General features: G+C 40.9%; 1 protein-coding gene across 2 annotated transcripts in view; it reads left to right on the top strand.

Moving 5' to 3' along the window:
- LOC110985548 (protein C-mannosyl-transferase DPY19L1-like) overlaps positions 1-21,536 on the top strand; it is a 28,673-nt gene that overhangs the window by 4,478 nt on the left and 2,659 nt on the right. The window contains exons 3-20 of one of the 2 annotated variants that reach the window (XM_022246639.2): positions 2,290-2,377; positions 3,917-4,054; positions 4,706-4,826; positions 5,151-5,302; positions 6,283-6,374; positions 7,846-7,945; positions 9,212-9,289; positions 9,697-9,783; positions 11,267-11,326; positions 11,708-11,788; positions 13,532-13,633; positions 14,330-14,401; positions 14,853-14,950; positions 15,989-16,016; positions 17,410-17,529; positions 18,418-18,592; positions 19,637-19,736; positions 21,181-21,306. In XM_022246639.2, the coding sequence (XP_022102331.2) occupies positions 2,290-2,377; positions 3,917-4,054; positions 4,706-4,826; positions 5,151-5,302; positions 6,283-6,374; positions 7,846-7,945; positions 9,212-9,289; positions 9,697-9,783; positions 11,267-11,326; positions 11,708-11,788; positions 13,532-13,633; positions 14,330-14,401; positions 14,853-14,950; positions 15,989-16,016; positions 17,410-17,529; positions 18,418-18,592; positions 19,637-19,736; positions 21,181-21,306 (1,818 nt within the window). The remainder of the gene's footprint in view (positions 1-2,289; positions 2,378-3,916; positions 4,055-4,705; positions 4,827-5,150; positions 5,303-6,282; positions 6,375-7,845; positions 7,946-9,211; positions 9,290-9,696; positions 9,784-11,266; positions 11,327-11,707; positions 11,789-13,531; positions 13,634-14,329; positions 14,402-14,852; positions 14,951-15,988; positions 16,017-17,409; positions 17,530-18,417; positions 18,593-19,636; positions 19,737-21,180; positions 21,307-21,536) is intronic. The other variant, XM_087147981.1, reaches the window with a different exon arrangement.

Genomic DNA, 21,536 nt, shown 5'->3' with positions numbered 1-21,536 from the left:
TAGAAGTTATCATTTCATCCAGTTAAGACTAATTAGTGGATCATCTAATTAATCCCAAGATGTGACTTTTTGGAATGTGCACAAAATTGTCTTATCTGAAAAGAGTGGTAGGCCTACTTTAGTCTTGGTCCCATCGCTCTAGGACGTACAATTCACAAGATACATTTTTTGCCCTAATTAACATTAATACATGTAAGCTAATTATCTGATTGATCCTGAGGTCTGAGAAGTTTGGACTTTGTAAAAATGTTGTTTATATTGAGCAGAGTGACAGTTTAGTCTTGGTCCCATTGTTCTAGGACGTACGGTTCACAAGATATGATTTTGCACAAATTAACATTAATTAGCTAATTATCTAATTGATCTTGAGGTCTAAGAAGTTTGGATTTTATAGAAATGTTGTTTATATTGAGCGAAGTTACAGTTTAGTCTTGGTCACGTTGTTCTAGGACCTATGGACCAAAAGTTACAAGTTTGCCCAATTATCACTAATTAGCTAATTATTTAATTGATCCCAAGGGCTTTGCACTAAAGTTGTTTGTATTGAAGAGGCTAACAATCTAGTCTTGGTCCCATTGTTCTAGGACCTACAGTTCAGAAGTTACAAGTTTACCCTCATTAAGGCCTTATTTAGTTAATTTGGCCTAATTTTTAATGGCCAGCTAGAATTCGTCTCCCACCCAAAATTTGAACCTGGCATCATTTTTTACCTTTTCTGAGATTTTGAACATAGTGAGTCTTAATGTACAACTTTTCCATTAAGAGCTCCTACCAAGTTAAACCATACATGTACACTTGCTAATTAATGGTATTGACATATCAAAAGTCTGCAGCTCATCACAACTGCGTTGTAGTTAACAGGGGTTAAAATAAAAAGTGTCAAGTCTGAAAGGAATATTTATTAATCTAGTAATCTATTTATGTTTGATGATGTGTTGCATGTTAATTTCTTTATTTTATATGTTCAGTATGATTCTATCATCCTATGTTGCTTCTCCTCTCTTATCTTTGTATAAAATAGTAATTTTTAATGTTCGTGACCTGCAAAAGTCTCGGTCTTTAAGTTTTGGTCTTGGTCTTGAACGAATGGGTCTCGATCTTGGTCTCGGTCTCTAATGCCTTGGTCTTGGTCTCGGACATCAAGGTCTCCAATACAACACTGGTGTGTGTGTGGCCATTAGCTAATGAGGTGTACATGTAAGTTGTGGGAGAGAAAAAGCACATGTAGTTTGGCAAATTGGCAGCAGAAAGTCAATATTTTGTTTAATGTAACAGCTGCACCTATGATCATGCACAACACCTGCGTCTGTCTTGAGCACTTGAAGGACTTGAAAATTTCATTGTTATGCTCTGGCACATACAATTGGATTGAACACAAAGCAAGAAGCCTACATGTAAATTGCATGATAATTACATGCATTGCCCTTGTGTGCAAGGAATGAACAATTTATATGGCAATGGAGCATGGGAAAGGGGAGTTTGCAACAAGTTTCAGGCCTACATTTGGAAGTCAGTGGCATGTACATGTACATTTACCTGTATCCAGCGTTTGAGTGGATGAGGAAATGGAATTTTGTTTGTTGCTGTTGACACATTTCCAAAATGTTTCCTCCGTAAAATGCATATGCAGCAAGGTATGAGACGGAGAGTGTTGGTCATTGTCTCGCAGGAATCTGGGGAATTCCTTTCAGACATCTTGGGGGGATGTGCTAAGTAAAAATAGTCTGGGATGTGTATAAGGATTGGACATGTTGGGGGGGGGTACCCCTCGGTCTCATTTCTTGCTGGGTATAATAAAATGACCCTCTTTCACCACCAAAGACGGACCAGTTCTACGTGTACTACATGTACATTGTACTATGGCGTAAAAATCACACGTACACACCCGTACGGTTGGGCGTTGGACACTTTTCACCCGCTTCTGTTTTTGTCCAACCAAAAGCAGTTGTGGTTGGACAAAATGTCTGACGGAAATGTGCATGTAATGTCAAAGTCCCAAAAGCAAACTCTATTTTTTTTAACTTGGATGAGAAGGTGAGTTTTTTCTCTTGTGACCTTGGTATACATGTTGTCTGATCAAAAATTGGTAATAGCCGGTTTGTCTAACCACAATTTTTCCTACTCTGCAGTACCGCTTGTTACCAATGGCCCCGGAATTTTTTTTTTGGGGGGGGGTGATTACATGTACATGTTTGTTCCTCACTTTTGGGGCTTGGTGGTCAGAGGGAATCATGCATGCGCATTTGTGATGCAATACTCCATCATCTATCTGTCTATTCTCTTTACCAGCATACACATATCGAGCATGTTTGAGAATGATCGCTTCTTCTCACATCTGTCAGACCTAGAGCGAGAGATGACATTCCGAACCGAAATGGTATGGTGTGTTAAACCTAATTCCCCGCAACTCTTACATTAATTGTTGATAGAAATTATGGTAGTGCACAAGTGTAGAAAGTCACTGGTGTGATGATCATACCTTATTGTAGAGAAAACAGTGTACACGTATCCTCATGCCAGGGTGTAGGTGCCCTTCGTTCTTGGAGTAAGGAGTCCCTCTGTGATGTACATGCCCTGTACGTGCTGGTACACTTTGCACCTTTTGTGAGGAGAACAAAGTTTCGGCATCCATGCCAGTCTGTGAAGGCCTACATTTTGGAGTAAACAGAGACAGCCACAACTAGGCAGTCTTACACACTGCTTTGTAGTGGCCATGCCAGGAGTAACCACTGAACAAAAATGTACTTAGTTCTGTGTATATTTGGCCACAAAGTGTGACATGCAGTCAAAATGTCAACCACAGTATTTTTCTCTCATCAATGAAAACCATGTAAACCACCTTTCAAAGGATGAAAACCATATACTCCAATCTTTACATTTTGTGACACGTACATAGGCCTACATATAGAATGCATGTATTTGAACAAACAAAACAAGAATACAGGCACTGAGACTAAGGGGCTCTTTCAACATACATGTATATGGCACACGTACATGTACATGAGTAGCTCGGATGTCCTTATTTCCCTTAGAAAAAAAATAGGGTGCTTTGGGTGCGGTTAAAATCCGAAGTGCTTCCCCATCCATCAGGAGGCAGCAGGAAATGTTGAAGTCATTTGCGAAACTTTGCTAGACTACACATACAATCAGTTCAGTGTTAAACCAGGATGCAGGAATCACCTCTACCAAAAACACATTTATAAGGCTTCGTGTGCGTACATGTACATGTAGTTGTAAGTTAGTCACAGAATGTGCATGAGCGTGTACCGGTACTTAAATGCATGCTTGCCAAGTTACTAAATGTACATGTAAAGACGTTAGTGTAGGAGTCATCCACAGAGCACCGAGTTCATGCATTACACACATGTACATTTAGACAATGCACATGGATGCTGACTGAATGTGTACTGTATACCGGTAAATGTAGATGGCATTGTTGACATGCTGTCCGTACACCATGGGATTGGAGGATAAAACAAGTGTGATACGTGTTTGACTGCTGGGACGTCATTATGGTGTGTATGTGCAGAGTCTCTGTGGTGTTCTCTTTTTAACTCAGGTTCTGCCCGAGGTTCATAGCTGAAAGAGGTGGATAGTTGCAGATTGTGACAGGATGGGGATTTTTCAAAGCAAACTGAGGATACTGAATAAAAAATGATCAGGATGGTGACATGTTCAACTGTGCAGATCCTGGTTTGAAAGAGACACAAACAGGAACACTTGCATGTGTACATGTATAAAGTTGCATGGTGAAAATGGGTAAAATGCAGTGAAGATCTGTTCAAAATGAGCCCAAAAATCCCTGGCTCTTTGCCTGAAGGTTCCCACTTAATTCACTTTACCAGAAAGATTGATTGTATTGTTGTCAAAAGTAATGTCCACTGTGCCCAATGGTGCTGACTGTTTCCATCCACAGGGTCTATATTACTCATACTACAAGGCCATGGTGAATTCTCCATCCTTCCTGTCTGGTCTGCAAGAGATTATGAACGATAACATTACAGAGTACCCCAGCACCATCAACGTCTTGAAGAGGTTCAACTTGTACCCTGAGGTAAGGAAAGGGGCCGGCAATTTCCCTGCTTCTAACTGCATGGTAAAGCCAGAAAGCATGAGCGCTAGGGATTGCTGCAGGAAGTTTGTGATTCCCTGCACATTTGGTGACCATGATGGATGGGCCCTTCCTTGACCTTTTTTTACATTTTAGACATAGATGAGTCACAAGTGATATTTGCCAAGACTCATGCATGTAGTTCTGGCAGGTTTCCAAGTTGTCAGATGTCGTTCAGCATAATACACGAACATTTGTAACACGACGAAAAGTGGGCTAATAACGTCACAGGGGCTTCATGCACTGTTTATAATTACCGAGTGTTTCCAAAGTTCCCATATTTGGAAAAAAGTTTCCTTCCCAGATAAGTGGATAAGACTACTACACACCATTCTAACTCTTAGTAGGGAAATTTAACATCTCTTATAGCGATAGTCCAGTGTGTTAATTGCTTTGAATATCATGAGCATAATTATTGAGTTGAAATTTGGTATTTACATGTGCATGGACAGAACTCTCAGAGTAGCTCGAAGTCTTTTACTTCACAGGGTTTTTTTGGGGGGGGAGGCTTTTAACATTTGGAAAGTAACCAAACTTGGTGTGGTGCCCCCATTATTCCATTAACCCTAGCTCCACCCCCCTTTTTTCTGACAGGTTGCCCTTGCTGCAGGCTATAGGCTGTATGATGGAATCACCAAGAAGCTTGGCATAGTGACCAGACAGTGCTACACAGTCAACAGGGGCAGGGGACTGAGCTCTGTACTCAACTGTGAAGGTCAGGAGGCAATCCTTAAGCGCTCATAAAATTGAAAGTCAAGGTTTTTCCTCTTTCCATTACGGCGTGAATTACTCAAGCAGCATCAAAGAGCGGAAACTTTTACTTTGCACACCATCTTTCCTATAAGGTTAGATGAACAGTAAGCGGCAGTCTTTTGTGACAGAGGATTTTCGTTGTTCCTTAGTGTTTTTGAAGTGCTTGTCATCCACATGAACTGTTGGAAGTGGCCGTGTCCCTTTTGTTTGTCTTTAGTTTGGTGTTCTGGTTTGGGTTTTTTTGGTGTTTAATTTCTGGGTCTTTCTTTCTGTTTGAAATGGCCAGGCATGGGCGACATTGCTGTCTTCTATGTGAACGCCATCTTTGCTGAGAACGGGTTGCTCTTGAGCACCATGTTCCTCCTGGCCTCCTATCTCTCAGGGAGCTTGTTAGGAGGCATCGTCACTGTGGCCGCATTCTTCTATAATCATGGCGAGGTATGAAGGCTGTCAGTAACTTCAGCGCCCAGAGTCCCACTTGGCTTAGACACGCATGGTTTTACCACAGTGGCCATTTATTGTGCTCAGATCAAGCCCAGCACAGTTGCATAACAAAGTTCACCAGGGTCACGTGATCACACAGCCTTTTCACACATATAGTACATCACTCTTGACTACCATTTCCAACTTGCGGGGCTGTCAAGTCCCTGAGTAACCTATTTTTACAAGCCCTCAGACAATACTCATATGTAGTATAAAGTAGAAGAACAAATTATCATCAATGAACTATTACCAATGATACTATCAATCAAAATTAAAACTGACAAATGATACGACGTACATTTACTGAGTGCTTTAATTAACCCTTACCCTACATTATTCTGCAAATTATTACTTGTAGTAAAATGTAGTACTGAGCACTGTCGCTTGTAAGAGGACATGACTTTATTGTTCTGTGAAGCCATAAGATACAATAGTTAAGACAATGTACCATTCAGTGCTAAGGCACTGTGAATGCATGGCTTTATTGTTCTCTGTGCAAGTAACAATGGAAGTAACCAAGCCAGAGTTGTAATTTGTAGCGCTAGGTCCTTCAGGCTCAGACTATTACTTAGTATTTTGTAGTACTGTGTAGTGTAAGCCAAACAATATGCTTGCCTGTTAGGGTTTAGAGAGAATGTTATTGCTAGGAGATGCAGCTTGGCACACAAACATAAAGAAAAGTTCCACAGTAATCTTTGATACTGAGGGCACATCTCTGTCGCCGAAAGCTGCAGTATGATGATTGTTCTTAAACAAACTCCTTCACAGTTTACAATCAACCGAGGTCTCCCAAACACGTGTTCAAGTGTGAATTCAAACCTATGCATATTCATTGAAAATGTACGCTCCCAACACAGATGCCCGAAATGCGACGCCAAGCATAAGAGGCCTGTAAGGAATCAACCGTGCGCATTTTATCCATCCTATTTTTGCAGTGTACAAGAGTACAGTGGACACCGCCGCTGCGAGAGAGCATGGCCTATCCCGTATTTGTACTGCAGATGTTTCTAGTGACACATACTCTGAGGTACATGTTTTGTAGTCATTTAAAACTGCTGGAAATTCTGAAGTAAATCATGTTGCATATGCATGCAGTATCCATTAGAGTGTTGTCAGAAGTTGCAATAAACCGACTGCGCCCACTAAGTCACGTAACCTACATGTATTGTGGGTATCAAACATCAATAAACATCGCGTCCTCCCATAACAAAGCATGTCATAAGTGTAAAGTATGAAGAATAAAAGCTGACGGTCGGTACCGTACTCAGACTACTGATGTGCTGATTACTACCGGTATATTGTCAATCAGCTTTATTTTTGGTAAGCATCTCTTGAAACACCCTCTGCTATGTTAAACTGCCATGTTTATTGATGTGCCGATACCCACTATAGGCCACTTTGCGTAGCAGGTGCAATCAGTCTGTTTGCAGTGATTGACTTTTATCCACAGCTGACGAGCACTTAGTAAACAGCTGGTGCCACCCAAACAAAGCACAGCAAGGTCATTAATTGTCACAGAGAGAAGAACGTCTTATGACTATGCTTTATAAACTCAAAGTACTTGTACTTTGCTATTTTTTGTCCATCACAAATAGTTCTCTTTCATTGTGTGCAGTCAATATGCTACCTTGCTACATGTACATTGTAGCTGCTTGGCCTAGCTTTCTTTCATGCTAGCAGCCGTATGCATACATGTGTACCTGTACGTACCCCTTGGATGCAATGAAAAAACAAATGCTTACCATACGGCCTGCTCTGATGCTGTACACAAAACTGTTTGACCTACAGTACCACTATTGATATCAGACTGTGTCATGGATGACAGGCCATGCACCAAACAAGTGCTATTGTCAGTCATTGCCTACAGCAAGAACTGAAACTATTAACTGTTCACTAGTGCATGCCTGTGGCTAAAATTAGAGCTGAAAACTGTTCACCATGGCACACCTGTGGCAAAAACTGAAGCAAAAAGACTATTCACCATGGCATGCGTATGGCAAAAACTGAAGCAAAAGACTATATTAACCATGGCACGCCTATGGCAAAAACTGAAGCAAGAAGACTATTCGCCATCTGACCATGGCATGCCTGTGGCAAAAACTGAAGCAAAAGACTATATTAACCATGGCACGCCTGTGGCAAAAACTGAAGCAAGAAAACTATTCACCATCTGACCATGGCATGCTTATGGCAAAAACTGAAGCAAAAAGACTATTCACCATGGCATACATATGGTAAAACCTGAAGCTATAGTTGCAAAATGCTGCGCTTGATTTATTCACTTTTCAGCATCAAAGTTTGCAGACCATAAGGGATGGTGCAATCCAGGTCAATTCATTCATTTTGTCAAGGAAAGAATTCCAAATTGATAAATGATGTCCTTGCTGCTGCTCAAGTTCTTCCAAATTGATAAATGATGTCCTTGCTGCTGCTCAAGTTCTTCCACCACCCATTTGTTTTACATTCATTCTTTCCATTTTGTTCTTGTCTCATCGCAGACACCGGCAGCCAGGCTGGACACACAGTCTCCTCATTGCTGTGGCCACGACAGGCTTCATGTTGCCGTGGCAATTTGCACAGTTCGCTCTCATGACGCAGGTACATGATCTTATCATTTAAATTCATCATTCACAAACAAAACATACATACTCATCAATTTTGGTACGGTGTGAGCTGCATGGCTCACATGGCAACTTCACTTAAGATTAGGAAAATTACACTTTAATAGTAAATTTACACTTTACAGTCCAACAAAATGAACAATACTAAATCACAATTAAATTGCTTCTGGTGATCGCCAGATACGAAAAACCATAAAACCTACCTGCATCTTTTTTATAAATGGCTTTAGGAAAAGTGTGAACTTATGCATGTCCTATATGTAGACCACAGCTCTCGGGCTAGCTGAGTAATATCGAATATATCTGAGCATTTAAGAGACATATTTGCTGGTAGCAAGTGTGAAGTGACACATTTATCCACTAGCAGCACATACCATGTACATGTACCACACCCTATTCAAGATTCCCTCCGTGACCACTGAACTGTACACTTCTTACATGTTGCATATCAATGATAAATTGGATGTATTCTAAAGTCATGCTGGTACTCATCTCCATTTTTCCACAGTTAACTGCTGCACCATTGTGATGTTGCCCCAAATGCTCATGCTTGTGTCTGTTATTTCCTAGTTCATTGTTCCCAGCATAACAGGCGCTTGTTAGGTTTGTGTGGGGAGGGTATTTACCCTCGGTATACATGCCCTATGAATGGAGTTTTGGGCACCATTTATAAATTTCTATAGGATCCTATGGGATTGAATGAAACCTGTTAGATGCCTAGGATCTTATTTTTGTCAAGTAACCAATTCTTACAGGATTTAAAACATCAGGCATTATTCATGAAATATTATTTCATCATTCTCAGTTGACATTTTAAGCTTAAAGTCAAAGGTACCCTTAGGAGTCCACGGTTTCATTAAGTGCTGGAAAAAATTGGTAATAACACATATTTACAGTTTGAAATATAACAAATTTCCAAATGCTACACGTACACGTACTATTAGATTATCTACATGTAAATAAAGCAGTCAGAAGGGTTGGCGTATATACATGTTCATTTGTTAAGATTTTTGAGATTTAAAAAAGGAGAATTGCTATTAAGAAAATATTCATGCGTAGCTCTAGAACTTTGCCGAGTACCTTATGAGTTGTTACATGTAGATAAATCGTAGAAATGTTAATAACATCACCCATACAGCCTCGCATCCGGTCAATCCACCAGTCATCATTCCCTTTAGCCACATAAAGAACATGTAATTTGTTATCCTTTGCCTGAGTTCTATTTTGTTTTCTATGTGATTAGACTCTGGCTGTATGTGCCTCCTACATCTTGGGTTATACCAGTCATCGCAAACTCAGATGTGTGGTCCAAGGACAAAGTGTGAGTTCAGATGTCATTGTTGACATTTAGCTGGTTTTTCTCCAAACACTGTTGACTGAATTGTACCTCTGTAGAAACACTGAAATTTCCTAAATGCTGTCAACAAAATATTATTGCATCCCTTTTGTTCTTGCCCATTTATTCTGTTTCGAAAGATTCTTGAACCTGACAGTGCATGTAATAAAGAGTCTGATTACTTGCCATGTTTTGGACTAGCCATGAATTTAACCTGAGTCCAGAGTCTCTGCGATGAAGTCTGAGCTTTACAGGGTAGCAGAATTCTCCTAGAATCTGCAGCATTCCTTTACAGTCTGTCATTCCAAGTTACAAACATTCCTTTCAGCCGTGACTATTTATGCACAAAACGGCAAAAGGTTGAAATATTCCCAATTCCCATTTTCTTGTAGCTGGGGCTGGTAGCAAGTTACATTCTCCTCTTTGGCAATGAAATGCTGCTGACATCCTTTTTTGCGTCCTGCCTTATTGCTGTGTGGGTGAGTATTTATTCTTGCTTGATGCTGTGTATTATTCATGGGGATCTCTTTGTACCAATATGTGCGTCTTATTAACTGCTGTACAACAGAAGGAAATAAAATTGTTGTAACAGATGAAACAATAAGCAAACATGATTCACGTTACTTAACCCTGACCTTCCCCAACCACACAGAATTAAACAGTAGTGAAGTGTTTAATTCTGTGGGGATAGGTCTGGTAGGCCCATAACAGCTGGCTTTTGCATTGGGTTGGCATACCTCAGAAAAACAAAGTCCAACAGCCTCTGTGCACAAAGTCCCATGTGGGTGATTAACTTTGTGTGAATGGGGAAGGTTAGGGCCAGCAACCCTTGGGGGGGTAGGGTTAAGTACTGAGTACACATGGCCATTAACTTGAGCAACATTACATAATGTATCATTTTACATTAGATAAATTAGATGACAACATTTAGGTTTAAGGTTCAGCAAGAACGCTTTTGTACCTCAACCTATGAAGAGACAAAGAAAACTAAGCAATCTAACCTATTAGGACAGACAGATGACGAACAGGACAAAACAGAAACCAAGTGTGAGACAACAAAGTGGGTATTCATAGTACGTATTTTTTCTGCTGTGAGTAGCGTAGCAAATCAAGTCTCTTTAACTTGTAGTTCGTCGTGTGTTTCATTTTGCAAAGTCTGAGCTTTGCAAATTTTACATCCTGAATAGGCTTGCAAATATGTAAGTTTGCCTTGGTACACATGTATGTACTCGTAAACAACAGAATGGATGGTTTACTTATGACGGGATTACATAGGCAAGGCATCAGCCTCATCAGTAGCCATAAAAATGCTCGGAGGTACATGTACATGTACAGTGTGTTGTCAATTGCTCCTTTTGTGGGTTTAGTTCATTCTATTAGGCATCTTCAGCACGGTACTGTGTGAAAAGTTGAAGAGTAAAGTACACTGCACTTCTGAAATGTGTGAATTTGAATCACGTAGACCGATCCAGTAAGCCCCGCCCATTGCACACATGGACACTAAGCGTGTGTTCTTTTCCAGTATCACACTCCTCGTTTCAGTCACGCGTATTGTATGCGTGCGCATGCAAGCATGGCGGACGTAGATCACGACTGTGATTGGTCAGAAAACAATGGGGCGGGGCTTTTGGTCAATTTGAGTTATGCTAGAATATATTGACATCTGTCAGTGCTGCCATTCATTATAGTATGCACAAATGTCAACTTTTTCTAAGTATGATGGGATATCAAGCAGGACTTACAAGTATTGAAGTGTCAATTTCCATAGCATTGGCAATAAGTATTGTTTTGTTGTAACTAAATTTTGTACAGGTCCATACAAGTGGATCAAAGTCACATCAAGTGGTAATTTGGCTCGACATAGATAATGTGTTTTGTTTGGGCTCCAAACAGGGCACAGGAGTTCTTTTTCACAGCTTTGACTAAGTATTGCTTTGCTATCTTCATTAATATACTTTGCAGGGGATGCTGTTGATAGCCCCACTGTGGAAGCACAAGTCCCCACATCCTCTTGTTACCATTGTAAGTAACTGAGACAGATCCTCCTTGGAGTATTGAAATGCCCGTGTAAAAAAAACCTGATTTGCGATGGGCTGGTTCTGAATGATTACCCCAACCTATTCGGTTAGGCAAGTGCCAGAAGTCAGCCACGCCTTGCCTTCACTAAATTTATATACATGTACCATATCTGATGCTACATTTAGGTTGAGTTTTCTGTCAACTAGTTCAACAAGGCTTCTTTAAATGGTGAATTATGTATGGATTTTCACTTTGTTCTGAAGAAGTGCTGTATAATAACCAGTGATCTGACAGGTGTTTTTAGCATCATGCTTTCAATTTTGACTGCTGTTATTCCAATATTTCTGTTTGAAATGCAAGTATGATTCAATTGTTGCATTTCAGGGTATGGAAGGAGCAGGACTTCTTGTGTTAATGCTTAGCTGTAAGGTGTTGCTGTCTCGATTACTTAGCATCCAAGATGATGTAAGTGCTTTAATTCTGTTCATGAGACTGTCGTGACATTGGCATTACATTCCTATTTAAAGATAGCACTCACCTTGGAAGTCAGATTGGCGCAGACTGTCAGTGGTGTAATTAGTCATATCACATCACTTATTGGAGTAGCGTCCCAGTTTTCATTCCTATTATCATTTTGGATGATCAGATTTAAGTGTGGCCTATGACTTCGATACTCCAAACTCAGATGCCATTTTGGAAACTGAAAATCCCAAACTTGTCAAATTAAATGAATGTTCGTAGTATTTTTCTTTTTTCTTTTCATTTTTCCTGTTTAGAGTAAACATATTTCAACACAGACTGGACACTTGACTTGGCCTTCAAACCATTCTATCTGATTGTAGATCCTAATCATTGCAGACACAAGGTGGAATCAGACCTTACATTTGAGGACTTGACCACGGACAATTACGAATAGAAAAGATGCAAGTTTATTGCGGTACTGACAGTTATAGTGCAGAGCAACTCAGTGAAGTTTCTGCATGGCTCAGCATTTAGCAAGTTCTTCCCGCTTCATTTGTGTAAAGTGCCAGTTCAGTATTCCAACCGTGCACACCCAAAATGATGCACGTCACACGCCATGTAGGCCGTGGGCTGGAAGGGGTTACAGTACTCCCTCCCTTCCTCAAACCCAATCATGCTCCTTATCCTCAGATTAGTTGATTTCCTCGTTTTACCACTCTAAACTCATGCCACTGAAAATCAAAAACACTGTACAAAGTTTGGCAAAGATTACATTTTCCTGTATTTTTTGGTCAAAGTCAAGTTGCATGTCTGTAAACCGATCACCACCAGCATTTTTACATAACTTACAATTAGCATGCCCCAGACAGAAAAAAAAGATCTCAGCAGAAAAATAGTAGGAATGCACTCTCTCAAGAGGCCCTTTTTGAAATCCCTTTCAAGTGCATCTGTACAGAATTCCGAACACCAAGGGTTGGATGAGGAACAGTCTGTTGGCCATATCTGTAACATGGCCAAACCTCAGTAGATCTTAGCCATACTTGACATGAAGAATGTTCATGAATGTCTCTTTCAGGAAATGTCTTTGATTGCCGTGGAAACCAACTATAGGATGGAACAGCCAATCAGATTATATCACGAGTCTCCTAATTTGGCGCACCTTAATTTGTCAAGTTTTTGTCACCCAACATTTTTATTGTTGAACCTAAAACTTATACTGCTGTGGAAATGTTTGACTGCAATATATCCCTAATTTTTTTGTTCTGTTGGCATCTTTTTTCCTATTTTGTTGATGCCAATACCAATGGTGGTCAGTTCAGGAAGGGGGCTCTGAAACCCCTCCAAGCCCATGGACTCATTCGCGAACAGCAATATGCATCAGTGTTGTGGTCAAGACCACTTAAAGCCTTCACAAGACCACACAAGATCAACACAAGACCTCCAGTCTGAATTCAAGTCACAAGCTATTCAACTGAACTGCAACAAAAGCATTCCTTCGTCATTGTTCACTGTGTTACTTGTGACTGGTCTTGTGCGTGGTCTTGTGTCTGGTCTTTTCTCAACTACCACACTGATATGCATACATGTACACACAAGGTCTATCCTGTGAGCAAGTCATATACCGACTCACACGAGGGCTTCATTCTGAAATGACCTTGTCCTTGTGAAATACCAAACTGGCTTATTGCTACAACATTCACGGTGAACACACAATATTTCGTTTGTTCCCTCTCCTTTCAACGACAGGCACACATAGGCAATCTGTTCCGCTCCAAGTTTTCCAACTACAGGGATTTCCACACTATGTTATACACCTGTGCAGCCGAGTTTGACTTCATGGAAACCCAGGTAAACAAACTCAAAGAATGGGATGTGGTCTCTGCCCGTCCATGATGCAACCCTGATAGCATTACTAGTTAGTAACGAAGTCCCCGTTAGCATAGACTTTTGCTCAGCATGAAAAGTCGTTGCTTAGCAAAAACAGGTGCCAAACCAAGATGCAATGTAATGCATGTTTTTGGTTTCTTTGAAATGTTTAAAATCTGTAAGTTCTTCCATTGGTTGTTTCTTTCTGCTTTTATGCCTGTCATTGAACAGCAATAGAATTGGATCTGCTTGCAATGTCCAACAAGTTTGTGCTGTCAAGAGCAGTTCGCAAATCTCAAAGTTCATGTACAGGAATACAGGTCCTTTTTTGTAGGTCTGTGAAACACTGAGAATTTCTGTCACCCTTAAAAGTTCGGTAACACTGCGCTTGGTAATGATCACAGTATTTAGTATTGTCCAATTATTTTCTTTGCCGCAACTGAAACCACCCAAAAGGACAGTTTAAGTCGCATGTATGCAGTAAATTGTGCAACACCTGCAGGGTGGGTGTTATTTGTCCCTGAAATGCCATGCATAGGTATGTCCTAACTTATGCAACTTATGCATTAAAATCTTGGGTTATGTAGAACTTGCCCTGTCGGGTACAGATTTCTTAAACCAACCCTGGCAGTGTTATACACGTACCCTTTTTTTTTTCTCTCCTTATTCCTGCCCCAGACTCCTGTGCGATACCTGAAGACACTTCTCCTGCCAACCTCCGTCTTTGCCTTCGTTGGAACTGTGGTGTATGTAAGTCAGGACGAAAGACTCTTGTCATACTGGGGTCTGTCACTGTGGCCCAAAATCGAAGTTCGTGCTTCTTAAAAAAAAGACAGTAAAAATACAAGGGATAGTTTATGTGGGTCGCGTCAGGGAAAAAATAGAATAAAAAAAGATCACTTGAAGAGCAAGGGTATTGAGGTTTTTTTGTCATCACAGTGGGATGGTAAACAACTGAAATATTCAGAAAGAAAGTAGTTTGAAGGTCATTTACAGAAGTTCTGGACTTTATGTGCCCTCTGAACTGTTTACACAGGCTATATTAAGACCATTTTTGTTAAGGGGTGCTCTTTTCATTCATACATTTACAAACCATATTGCCAAAAGTCATCCTGTGGAGTCCCCACTATCAGCCTCTTGTTAGAGTGTTAAGAAGTTTGTGGGAGTTATGCTCTTGTTTCATCTGATTATAAAACTTCAGCTCATTAGACTGGAGATCGTCAGAAGGACTGGACTCTCCAAATCAGGACAAGGCAATGGGAAAACAAGTAACACACATGAGCAGGAGACATCCAACAGGTGAATTTTTTGTTCATTCATTTGCTTTTTCTGTGCTGTAGCTTCACTAAGTATAGACTAATCCGATTAGACGCCATAAATGCAGTGGCACCGCACTCACACGCACATTCTTAACTTGCTGCGCATGTGCATTTGGCAAATCACGACACCCCATTGGTCAAAGAGGCATGAAAAGTGCGCGTACCACCTGTCCACGAGCGTTATGCCAACGCAGTAATGGCTTCTAATTCTTCGAATTACACTATAGACTGGTGATTCAACACTCCTTGAAATTTTAACACTACTCCCAAACCACAGCAAACGTCAATTTGCCCTGTCATGACTTGCTTTTTGGAAGTCTTGCACAAGTCTTTATTCCAAATTTGCAAAATGTGATTTAGGTTTATCACTCACTGAGCCGTGAATTCCGTCATTAAAACTAGGAAGTGGAAAGTGATAGAGTTAAAAGTTAATATTGATATCCGAGTGTGGCTTGTGAAACCAACAATCCCTTTGTCAGGAATGCTGAGCTTGGTATATGTGAAAAGCCCCGCACACCTCCTTTAAGCGCAGCAAAAACACTATAATGTGAGGCTTTACCCTCATTAGATACCCCCAAATCTGTAGCACCTTGCCAGACCTCAAGGGAAACCTCCCCAGTTGTCCAAGGATAGATCCAGAACCAAATATTTGAGGTTCAAAATTGTTTTGGAGGGGCCAAAATATTGGGAATTTTTTAATGGACTGGGAATCTTTTGTGGCCTTTTCTGAGGGGTGAGGCTACATACTGGGACTTGCTAAATGCTTTTCAAAGAAAGGGAAATAACATAGACCCAAATATTTGCCAAGGGGTTTTCAAAAAGAACAATGTTGTTACAGCGGGGGGAGGGATACCTTATCCACTCATGAATATGTCAAAGCAGTTGAAGAGAAAATGATAACCACAGCAGAAATTCTGGTAAGGACAACGCAGGTTGGAAATATGCAGCAATTTGCTTTCTTCAGTTCTTTTCTTATTCTTTTTGAAATCTGATTCGTGTATTTCCCTTATTTTCTCAGTGAAAATGGAGACAAGCCACACGCAGAGGTAAGAGCAGTTTCTCCCATGGTGTATATTTAAAGCTTAACCCCCTCCCCCCATCTTTTTTGAGGATTGAGGAGCATGTGCCACTATTTAGCTACACAGGGTGGGTTTGATGCTTCGTCAGAGTTCAAGCACAGATGTATCAAACATGTGCCATCCGTTTCCTCCGCAGTCAAGAATTTTGGAAGATTCAGGGAATGTTCCTATATGTAGCAAGAGGAGTATGGAGGGTTTGCACGGCTGCCATCTTGCAGAGTAGTGCTTTTGATACACAGAGTGTGTACAAAGGCGGTTTCCCTGTGGAACAAAATGACTGACCTGCAAGATGGCTACCTCGCAAAGCCTGTAATGTGAGGAAAATATTCCCCAGCTGTAATTAACCACTTACGGACGGTGGTTTTTCCCAACAAATTGGCTCCAGGCACAATGTTCTGTTACCTATGGGCAAATCCATTCATGTGGTGTACACATTCTCAAGCTTGGGGCCTGCAACACTGCTTTTAATTGTGGTCACCGGATTATTGAATCTGTAACTACCTTGTAAAGGTGTCAAATTACCTCCCCAAAATGAAAGCGTATTCATTTTAATGGCATTCTGTGTGTTTAAAGAGCACCTCTAAGGAAAACATGTTTTCTCTGATTTTATCTGTTCAATGCATGTAGCCATTGTTTTGCATGCCCAAGGGTTTATCCACTATGAACACAGGGTGAGGGTTCCTCTCATTTTCTCTGTTTTCTCCTCAACGACACAATCTACATTCAGAATTTGCATCTTGGCATGAACAGAAAGTAACGCTTCTGGCTTGTTATAATTGAGCTCTGAGCACAAATGACACTGATTGACAAGATGGTTGACAACACGTTGTGTGCGGCACAAGACCTTCAAAGATGGCACCTAGTGGTGCCAAGTACTGTGTCAGTGCGCTATTCAGTCTGTACTTAAAGATCAGTGGTTACATCCTTGCATTCCCTCAAAGGCTGACCCAGACCTCAGCACTAGACTGGCGTACAAAGTCCAGTAAAAACTGTTAGCAGGCTAGTAAAGTACATTCTTTCACTTGCCTGGCAGGCTCGTAAAGAAACGCCACCTGTTTGAACCTGTCACATATCTTATTTTTAAAGATGAATGAACCAAAATTCAAACATCTTGAATTGTACGTGCTGTTTATTATTGTAACAGTTTTGAAGCCAATTTAAAACTGAAAGCAAGACTCATCAGAGATGGTTGAAAAAGTTGGAAAAAGCTAGCCAAAGTTAGTTTTCCTTAAAAAAAAATTCCAGTGGGCTTATGAAAATTCCTGCAGGGTTAGTGAAAAATAAGCTTACTTGCCCTGCACGCTTGTTAAAAGTATAAAGCTTAAGGTGGAGGCCTGCTTTGGGGAATTCCTCTTTGCAGCTGGTATACCACCTGTTCCAGTTGATGGCATTCACTGTCATGGCAATCATCATCATGAGGCTCAAGCTGTTCCTGACCCCTCACCTGTGCCTTATTTCAAGCCTGCTGGCATCAAGACAGGTAAGAGTCATACCTAGCATTGTATATGCATGAAATGACGAGGCTTTGCAGTCTAGAACTTGTACAGATTTTGCAAGCACAGGTTCAGCTGTATACCGTAAGATATCAAATGGTACAAAGGGAGCCTCAAAATAACAACCTGTGTAAAGTGTTCATGGTTAATAGCACTGACGTGCAGCTAAATAAAAAATGTATAAATCATCGTGTGCCTAGAGGAAGGTCGTAAGTGCTTACGACCTTTTGCTGGGAAGCATGATCGCTGCCAATTTTTTTTTTCCCGGCAAAAGGAAGTATGTATGCAACTATTTTATTTTAATGAAATATAAAGATTTCTTTGCAAATAGTTCCAAAAAAATTTCCCAAGTCGTTTGATAAGTTGTTCAAAGGTTGATTTTGCACAGCCTGTGTTGATTTTGTAGTAAATTTTATCCATTTTTACTAAAGAGAGTGTGTTTCTTATGCCCATTTACCAGGAACATTTTTTTTTTTACTGTAATCATGCTTCCGGGCAAAAGGGCATAAGCGCACCTACGACCTTTTGCCGGGCACACGACGAAATACTTCAAGTCACCCAGCAGTGCATAGGGAATTTGCTGAGACATGTTTAAATGTTTTGTGTTTCTGGCCCAGAAAATCCCCTGGTTAAAACGTCCTTTGCCACAAAGCCCTGAAGAGTCACAGTATTTTAATGTTGTCACTGCAACAACCCCCTTTGCTGAATGATTCATAGATTTCTCTCCATCCCCAAATCTGATCCCTGCCACATGTATTTACTCCGATTACTTCATATTTTGAGATTGAAGTACTGAAATGCACACACGAAGGGGCTCTTGTCCCATGTCCAGTTAGTTTGGAAGTTGATGCTGTGCACCATGTTTCATGCACCAGATATTTGGCTGGCTGGGTGACAGGATGAGACACGCTATCCTCCTGACCCTGCTTCTGTCCCTGATGTCCATAGCGGGGGTGGCCAACCTTCAGCACCAATGGAGTATAAGGGGGGACTTCAGCAACGCGCCCCAGGAGGAGATGCTGGAATGGATCAAGGCCAACACCCCACAAAGTAACATAAGGTGGCATCCAGTTGACTTGGATGCAGTCAGCAATTACAACCAGCAGCCAATTTGACAAAACTTCGCTTGGCCTGTTTAGCCTTGAGCGTAGTTTAAACAAGCGAGTTCTCTCCCAGCCAAATAAGTTTATGTGTTCACCCATGTACACAAAATTTTAAAATTTTGTAAAACTTGAGCCTTAGTCAAGCATAATATCATAAAATTGTTCATTTGTGATTTGTTCAGTGCAGTTTCACCACCTAGAATGATTGCATTTTAAAGTTACACCATCATTTGCTGCACAACTCCCGCCATAGAATTTGGGCTTAAATTACGCAACTGTCAAAGTTTTGTGAGATGGGCTTTAGTGTTGTGAGTAGTCTGTGAAGTTACAGTTAAGACTGGGAACCAGATGTGTGCCCTGTAAGGTAAAAACATTGGCATTCATTTCCAGAATTCAGAGAAATGAAAAAAGGTTGAAGAAATGGACAAAATGGGCACCCAGTTTTGTTTGATAATCATACTTCTTAACAGTACTTAGACATCAAAAATGATTTTATCAGTTACTGCTGTCTGTACATCTGCATGTACATTGTCGATGCTGAATAACGGCACGCAAGTTAACGAGATACATGTATGTATGAAATGGTTTTAGTTTGAAGTTTCTCTACAAAAACTTTGACAACCTTCCCTTTACACTATCAGAGACCTTACCAAGTAAATTCTGATTATGAGTACCTGATCCAGTGATTTAGAGCCAGTTCAAAGATAGACCAGCTCAACCCTATTGTAAAGTACGTACGTAAGCGAGTCCTATATTTTACATTAGAGCACACATTTTGCTGACTCTTTTTCGTGATTGGATGAAATTTGGACACGTATTGGTGCACTAATGCAGGGTAGCATACAGATGTACACAGGTGGTCTCATTTCCAGCCCACATAGGCATTTTCAAGGTGAAGTGCTCTAGATCTTACAGCATCAGCGAACCTATCTACCGTTGCAAACGCTTTGTGCTTCAGATGTTCTGCACACAAATTCGTCTCATGTTTCAGATGCTGTGTTTGCTGGTCCCATGCCCACCATGGCCTCCATCAAGTTGTCCACCCTGAGACCCATAGTGAACCATCCACACTATGAGGATGCTGGCTTGAGGTAAGACAGGTGCCTGTTTTTAGCTCTGTGCTGCATGCTTCAGGCATGTCTTCAGTCTCTAATTTCGGGTTCAAGATGGACTAACACGTAGAGTGGGGTTGATGTTTGTGCACTTGAGAAAGGTGCTTTATCAAACTCGGTTCTGACCATTTGAAATTGTGGCTTCAGAGTTCAGACGTGCGCTAAGGACTGGTGAATACAAATTGCAACAATATAGAATGTCTCAAATGTACATCCTTTTGCGTCAGGTGAGCCTCACAGTGAAATCAGTGACCTTTGAAAGAAAGCTTCTTGAAATGAGTTTCAGCTGTTGTGTGAGCTGATGAAGGAAATTGTTACTCTCAGTGAGCATTGCTGCACTAGTCCCTGAGAACCTTTGAAATGGGGGGGGCGGCAAAGTGTATTGTCTCATTGGTCCTTGGCCCAATTTGATTCTCTGCATTGCTGTGTTCTGACAAGGTAGCACTAATATTGACCGGCGTTACCATTTCTGTCGTACCCATGTCAGCTCTGTCTCTTTTGTGACATTTGTCATGTCTGTGCACATTCTGTTGCAAATTTGATCATTCGCAGCCCATGCCAGTAATGCACATGAGCCAGCCCCACACCTCTCACCTTCTCATGTAGTACTCAGGAGTAGCCAGACGTTACCTGAATTCTTAGAAGTTTACCCACTTTCATGTATCTATCCGTTGGGATTCCACTGAGCTACTACATGTATGCTTATCATCACCAGAATCTGCTAAAAACAGAGATTTAAGGCCATTTGAGTATTTTAACTTTTTGACATCTTCTACAGGATTACCAAATTTGGGGAATTGTACTAATTACACAAAGTTGCGCACATACACTTACCCAGGTTATCATGTGACGTACCTGACGAATCACATTGACTTAACACAAGTGTAGCCTCCAAAATTTGTATCTCGATGAAGTCACAAATCATTATTCTGTGATGTATGTATAACGTTTCATAAACGTGTACGTACTGTGTACACGCTTAATTCTTTAGGCACTTAAGAATTTCATTTTTGATGGCAACACATTTGTCTTTAGAAATGAATACCTGCTAATTTAACACAAATTTGTGAAAACAGGAAATTTATCAGCCTTTACCACGGGACTATCGCATCACTTAAGACTTTGGTGCTTCGTGAGAAAAAATATTGCAAAAATCTTAAAGAATTGATCCTCTTTATACATGATGTCGTCGAAAATGGTTTTGCAGACGTGTAGACAGATATAGCCATTCATCAAAACAATGATGACACATGTGAAGGGAATAGACATCAATGATACACAGCGCTTCAGTGTATTCGACTTGGGCAAAGTTAGCAGCACGAATGCTTGCCTTGTCATAGAGTATCACATTTACCATTCAAACTGAGCAGTCACTTAACAGGCACTTAACTTCCCTCCTCCCCCCCTCCATCCCTCTTGTCAGAGCTCGTACAAAGGTCGTGTATGGGATGTACAGTAGGAAGCCTGCGCAGGAGGTGTACGGAGGCATCAGAGCCCTGAAAGCAGACTATGTTGTGCTGGAGCACTCCTGGTGTGTGCGGAGATCTGGGTAGGTCCAAGCATCAATGAAGTCTTTGACTTCTAGGGATTGGCTGGTGCCCATTGGGCAAGAGTGCATACAGAGGCGAGATCCAACCCCCTTCCCCCATTAAAAGAAGGTGTTAATGTTGGGGGTAACAGTGAGGGGATTAATTGATGTGATTTGCTTGCGATGGCATGTAGAAAACACCCACTTTACCCATACCTCTCAGAAAGTGTAATAGTATATTAAAGAAATTC

This window comes from Acanthaster planci, linkage group LG17, assembly GCF_054643075.1.
Source record: "Acanthaster planci isolate LZ-2023a linkage group LG17, COTS_SCS, whole genome shotgun sequence".
Taxonomy (NCBI): Eukaryota; Metazoa; Echinodermata; class Asteroidea; order Valvatida; family Acanthasteridae; genus Acanthaster; species Acanthaster planci.
The sequence above is the reverse complement of the archived record's forward strand: the minus strand, read 5'-3'. Positions and strand labels throughout refer to the sequence as shown.